At 39.0% G+C, this 7,211-nt stretch overlaps 1 protein-coding gene across 1 annotated transcript in view; it reads right to left on the bottom strand.

The window, feature by feature from the left end:
- The window catches only part of plxdc2b (plexin domain containing 2b), a gene marked incomplete in the record, with an annotated part of 91,003 nt that overhangs the window by 43,135 nt on the left and 40,657 nt on the right, over positions 1-7,211 (bottom strand). Inside the window, 1 exon segment of the mRNA XM_032504160.1 lies at positions 5,856-6,079. Coding sequence (XP_032360051.1) covers positions 5,856-6,079 — 224 coding nt within the window.

Here is a 7,211-nt window from a genome sequence, read left to right on the forward strand (position 1 = left end):
ACACACACACACACACACACACACACACACACACACACACACACACACAAGAAGCATTAAAAGGATCCCATTGCTCATGTGTGAAGCTCTTTATCAGCTGATAATGCCTGTGATCCGTTATTCAGCTCCGTCTGCTGCCAGTTGAAGCAGCTTGATGGTATTGATGGTGTGTGTGTTTGTGTGTGTGTGTGTGCGTGTGTGAGTGTGTGTGTGTGAGTGTGTGTTGAAACTCAACTGTGTGAAACTATATACTGGACCTAGCAGCACTAGCCAATTTTTGAAAGCATTTAACAAAGAAAAATGTGGGAACTTATGATTATAATGTAGAGGTCTTCACTGAGTTAAAGATGTTGTTCCCAGTCCAAGACAGACCAATGGAAAACATACCATAATCTGACGTGCATGACTTACTGTAATTTTCACTCTGGCATTTGACATATTGACACACAGATAATGTTAATAAAGTGACACCCTTCCGGTCCTGAGTATAATTTGGCTGACTTGGGTCCCGGGTCAGGTTCCTCAGAGCCCAGAGGACCCATAAATACCTCTTACACGCATCTGAAGTATAACAAAATGTTTTATGAATGCTGATTGCCTTTAAAATGCTCCAAAAATGCAAAATCACGCCTTAAATTTGTGTGTGTCAGTTTGTGATTGTTACAAAAACAGTGAAATTGGAAATGGAGAGAATAAAATTAATTAGTAGTCTGTGTTAAATCCAAGCACCTGATATATAATGTAAGTGTTCTTTTTCTTTGGTTGTAGATCTCATTAATTGGATTTGCAAGCTGTCTGATGGGTTTAAGTGATATTCAAGGACATCTGTTCATCTGCAGAAATGTCTGCAAACCACCATGTTCGCTGATCCAATTAGAAAAGTCTACAACAACACCAAAAGATGATTCTCAGTCAGACGGTTATAGACTGAAGCAGACTGGACACATACTGAAATTTAAACAACTACAGGTTCATCTGTAGCAGCTGCCGGAGCTAGTATAGCATTGCAGAGTTTAAACACTGCACAACAGAAAGACAAGTGAACATATCTTTCCAATCACATTTACTCTGGGAACCTTTTAACAAACTTGTCAGCCTGAGACACAAAACCAACAAAGGAAAAAAAATCCTAATTTGCATTCACTGCAAGAACTGAATATGGAGTGTGAGTAAAAGCAGCACTGGTAATCAAGTGAAGTAATGAAAACCTCGTTGTGTGAATTCTCTCCCGTAAGAAATACACAAATAAACAGTGTAGTAAAGCATGAAACCCCCAAAGAGCCTCCTGGGCTGTGGAGTCCCAGACATCCAATAACAACCATAAACCACACCCGTATTACTACATAGCAAAGCTAGCTATACAAGTACACCCAATGCTTTTATTGGCAACACGTCTGACATTGGTTACACTCTCTAAACATGCTGTACATTACTGTAGATATGAAAAGCCAGGCGTGAAAATGAGAAAATCAAATGTATTTTATACATTATTTCAGAGGGAACACGAGGAGTTTATTGTTTTCTGAACAATAAATCATCCAAGCATCTGCCGTATGACGTCTTTGTGTAGTTTATTTATGCTCCTCATAAAGATAAGACTTAAAATGGTTGCACCTGACAGCTGGGATCAACCTGTAAAGTAGTTTCTCAAAGAGGTTAGGACCCATGTTGGCTTGCTTGGTATGCAGATGGGGTTTTCAAATGACTTCTTACACTGAGCAGGTGTATCAGGTCCAGAAATAGCCCTTTTTAAACAAATGTAAAGGTCGCTACCAGAGAAAAGGTTAAATATAATCCAAGAGGTCCAGTTTGAGTGGTGCAAACATGTTTTTTTGGGGTTCATCAGATACCAAAACACTGCACAGTGGTTTGAAATACTAGGACATTTTGGACCCCCTAGGTAGCTGCAGAGTGAGTGTTCCTCACGTTCAAGCTGCTCTCTGGTACAAGAAGCTGTGGACCCAGACCCAGGGTGAGTCTGAGTGAGACAGAGGCACCTGCCCAAAGGAAAAGAGGTTTTGTCCAGCCAGGCTCTGAGATAACATTATCGTCTGCCTTTTGCTCAGAAGTGGGGAATTGACAGCTTACAGCAACTAAATACAATTTAGTATCTAGCTTTTGTTTGACTTCTAGTGTCAGCAAAAAATATTGCACATTTACAATCCTTCTTCACTGTGGTTAGCATGCATTAGCTCTGAGGGCTATCTTGGCTTGTTTCTTATATAACGGTAACATTGCTATCACCCTGAATATCCTGCCAAACCCTATTCAAAAATTTGGCAGTTTAGTAAAGAGTCGCTTGATAATCTATATGAAAAAAAGGATTGAATAGTCAAATATATATATTGAACAGCCAAATCAATTTCGACTAAACAAACTTCTTTTTTTCTAGCAGCCTGTCTGCACATCTGCTGTGCCAGTACAATGTTCTCATTGAAATGGATGAGGACAGATTGTATTTTTTTGAAGCAGTGCCATTAATTTACACAGACTTAATTTTCTTCTGTGACCGGTAAGTGGTCAAATTGAGAACACATTGTTTTTTAACATTCAATATTTAAATTTTAGTTCCAATTATATACTATCAATATCTACCTCCATTGATTTCCAACTATGGTCTACAAAGTCTCCAACGAGCCTACTTTAGGTATTACTTTTTAAAGTGTGAAGAAACATATGTGTGCAAAATGTTACTCTGACTAAGCATTAAGCTCATCCAGAGTAATGTGTTTGATAAAAAAATGAATAATGTTATCAAATTTAAAATTACTCTTCAGAATGTAAGCTCCTTCAATGCGTATGTAAACAAACCATGGCACATATAATGTAAATTTACAAAACAACCTTACAGTTGGAGTTGAGAAATGTTTGCGACCTAAACACAGGTTGAAAAAAACTGCACAAACAAAACACAACCGTTAACAGCCACATGCCATTACTGACAGCATGTCTAAACTAGTACAAGCCTGTCCTCAATGAAAGAAAAAGTAAAGACATTTGGCTTGAATTCGGTGATACCGACTTCCCACAGCTTGTTCCAACTTTGCCTTATTCAACCTTACAGTGACCTGAAGCCGAGAGGCTTTTTAATCTGATAGCTAACAGAGTGAGTGAGTCACAGGCATTCAGGGTGTCAGACTGTCTGCTGTTAAGGCCACTGTTATAAACCTGCATGTCAAGGTGAGATTTATCTATTGTTGGGAACTCGTGTTATGGCACCACTTAACCCAAACACAAACTGACCTCAAAGCAAAGCTAACAGAGGAAATTTCTTCAGTTCTTTTAAAGAAACTTGATTTATGGTAATTGAAACAAGTTGTGTTTTCCTTATTCTGTCAGATAACTCAAATATACTGTATGTTGTCACTTTTTTATTAGATGGGAAGATAGATACCACTCTCAATGTCTTTAGGGTAAATATGAAGATGGAGCCAGAAACTAGTTTGCTTAGCTCAAGGGTAACAGCTAGCCTAGCTCTGTCCAAAGGTAAAAAATCTACCTACCAGCACATCTAAAGCTCTTTTATTAGTGAGCTTTGTATCTTGTTTGTTTAAAAAAAAACATGGTTTTACAGGGGGATAAAAGCTGGACTATTTCTTGACCAGTTCCTACACTTTTTGTAGAGATGATGAGACTCCTGGCAAGCCATTCCCCCGTTTCCAGACTTTAAGCTAAGCTAACTGGCTGCTGGCTATAGCTTCATATTGAACGATCAAATATGAGAGTAGCGTCAATCTTCTCATTGAACTCTCAACAAGAAAGCAAATAAAAGTATTTCCCAAAATATCTAACAATACATTTTTAATGAAGCTAAACAAAATGATCAAAACATCAATAAACAAGAGTTTTTTTGTTGAATTGATTAAAATACAATAATATTTGGCTTTGTGAATGTGTATAAGTGTAGATTTTTCCTTTTGGAGCCTTAAAATCCATTAAGCTCACTGCTGGATGGAGGATTTCAGCTCAGTGTCTACGGTTTCTGCCCCTCTGAATATGAAGGCTTTTCTCATGTCAACAAAGTGTAGGTGGCAGCTTAGGGAATGTGTGTTTGTATGTGTATATGTGTGTGTTGAGTAATGACAGGAGGAATGATGGGGTGTTTGTGCCTTTTCCATTCAGCATGAACAAATGAGTCTCAGACAGCAAAAAAACAATGTGTGTTGATTGTGTCCTTACATAAATGTTTGTGTCTTTGTGTGTACATGAGTGTGTGAATAATTACAGCTGACGATCAAAGCTGCCTCCCTCCTGGCTGAAAGAGTCAAGGCTGTGAACCTGAGATGATTAGAAGCCACAGGAAAACTTAACGAGGTGTCTAAGCCCAGGCGGCCGCCATCATTATGACTGAACGCCTCGATGCTGTGCGCAGGCCCAGGCGCCATGACAAGAAGACACGGACGACTCCTTTCATTTACATAGACACAAACACAAGCCAAACACGGCTATTAAACTCCAGCAGCTCCATAAACCCTTAAAACTGTGGGAGACCAGGTTAATTTCCTGTTCTGGTCTCTCCAAGGTCAAGTTTAAGAGGATCCAGCCCCACGAAGAAGGTAGCTGAACACCTGAGGGCTGAGCTTAATTTGATATAAAATATTAACCCTCAAAGACCCCTTCTAGTCTTCTTTTTCATTACTTAATATCCACTCTTCCAGGGAGATTTATAATTGCTCCATGGATGCAACCAAAGAGTATTTTTAGGTACAGCTCAAAAGAGGACCTCATCGATTCATTCTCTTTATATTAGTTGGCTTCTTTACTAGACAGAAAGGTTTACTGAGGAGCTGCGCTGATCTCACTGAGACACAATAAAGTCTGAATTTGTTCAGTGGGAAGATAATCATGGCAAACTTTGATTAAGGTTATTGACCCCAATCATTTGCCTCCGTTTCAGGAAACCATCTTTTATTCCACTTTGCAAATCAAAATATAGCTTTGCATAATACAAAATCAAAATGGTATTTTTGATAAATCATATAACATAAAGCTGAAACATAAAAAAAATTTCAGTGTACTTTGTCTTCACGGCCATCTATTACTGCAAATTTCAAATAAGAGTGCGGCGGTGGGGGGTAAGTAGCTGGAGACTGAAAGTCTGAAGGGGCACGGGACAGTGAAAAGCTTGAGAAAAGCTGCACACAAAACAATTGAACAAGACAAAGCCAAGATCAGGAATGAACTTATTGGTTATTATCGGTCAAGTGATGGCTAAAAATATTGTGCATTGACAATATAACACCATACGTGTATTGTACATTGTATGCATGTATCCATGGGTTTAATCATATTGACCCATACCTTGGACTTTTAGGCACTTCAGTATTATGAAGTTTAAAGTCAGATATAACAGAGCAGTTGCCAGTCATGTTCACGACTTAAAATATGATGTGAACACTATTTAAGATTCAGAAAATAGTAATGACACAAACGCAACATAACATCTACCACCCTAACAGGTGCAACAAAACTAATAGAAAGATCACAAAGATGTCAAAAAGGAATATTCTGTACATTCCCACACAGCCCGCAGAGTAACTGAAAACACCTGTGTGGGAGGACCATGAGTGTGTAGCGCTTTTAATGCTGTCAAGTTAAACGGTGCTCCAGTAACTTTATAAATTTAGGGTACTTTTGGGTTAAAAATCAATGTGGCAGAAGCAGAGAAATCCTGACTTTTAAGTCACTCTGGGTCAAAGATCCTGCATGCTACATTTCCGTAATGCGGACTTTCTGCGATACTTTCAGAAATTCCCCCAGAGCCACAGAATATATTATAAAACTCTGATTTCAATTTAAAATGGCATACAGTTACAGTTATCTCTGTTTTGACCTTGGTGTGAATCAGCACCTACCTCTATCTGGGAGCTGTTGTCTGTTTCCTCTGCAGACAGCAGGCCTGGAAAGCCCTCAGGCTCCTCCTGCTCAGGATCCTGGTCCTGCTCTTGACTTGCCCTGTTGCTGTCCATGTTACGAGGTTTTGGGGGAAGCCATCTCCTCCACCGGTGACTGTACAGCTTCACGTCCACTGCTGTGTCCTCATCTCCTGCCTGTCCCTGCACGTATGAGTAAGAGGCCCCTGGGGAGACAGGAAAACAAAGTGTGATTGACAAAATAAATGTATAGCATGGCCCAAAGCCAAATCAAATATAGATATACTTTAATAAGGCATGCTCAGTCAATTTTCAATCTAGTTAACTATATTTAACCCTGGAACCATGTTGCCATGTATTGCAAATTGGTGGGTTGTACAAGCAAAATGATTGCACTAATATTTGTACTTTCACTAAGGCAATAGTCAAATTACAAAGACTATTACTATTTTAGCTATTAATCTTGTACCGCTCCCTCATAACTCACTGTCTTTGCAGACTTTTCTCATTGCTCAGGGGACAAATCTCACTGCCTAAAACAGATGCACATTAGCAATGACTCAGCAGTCATCACACACACCAGTGGGCCACAGTCATACACAATCATCCCTATCCCTGAGTCTGAAATGAGACGCTGGTGACGGGTGAAAAATGGTTCTCTGTTAATGTAAACACTGACTTGATTAACCAAGCCTGAGACAGACTGCTGGATTTGGTGTGAAATCTGCTGCATCATTATACGTTCACTGATTAAAGTGAGTCAGAATAAAGGAGAAAAATGCTTCAAACTGAAATTTAAGTTCTGTCCTTCCTTCTAAAGGTGAAAATAAAGAAAAAATACTTTTTCTGTTCAACATAATAAGCCTCAAGGTGCTCCTCGAGACTAACACCTAACCTTTTTAATTAAAGAAAAGTTTGCTTAGACTGGTGTAAAAGCTGTTAACTATCTGTCAAACCCAGATGCGGATCAAACAACTGGGCGGAATAAAAGGTAGGTCTGTCTCAGTATTTGTAGTGGGTGTCACTGCCTAATGTGAGAAAAGTGCAGATTTGAGTCACACTTTTGTCACTTTGCGACGAATGAAGCTCTGAGTTGCGATTGCATCACTTTGCCACAAGTAGCATATAAGATGCTAACGAGAGACTTCTGTAATATAAATACAGTAAAAATGAACCTACTTAAACAAGTTTGTTCACAGCTGGCTACAAGTTAGCAATTAAACACAAAGGTTGTCAGTTGAATGGCGTTTAGAGCTAATATTAACAATCAATCCATCATAGATAGCTAAAACATTTTTGAAATGACTGCTAGCTTTGCTACAAGCTAGCAATCAAACA

Source organism: Etheostoma spectabile, chromosome 22, assembly GCF_008692095.1.
Source record: "Etheostoma spectabile isolate EspeVRDwgs_2016 chromosome 22, UIUC_Espe_1.0, whole genome shotgun sequence".
Lineage (NCBI taxonomy): Eukaryota > Metazoa > Chordata > Actinopteri > Perciformes > Percidae > Etheostoma > Etheostoma spectabile.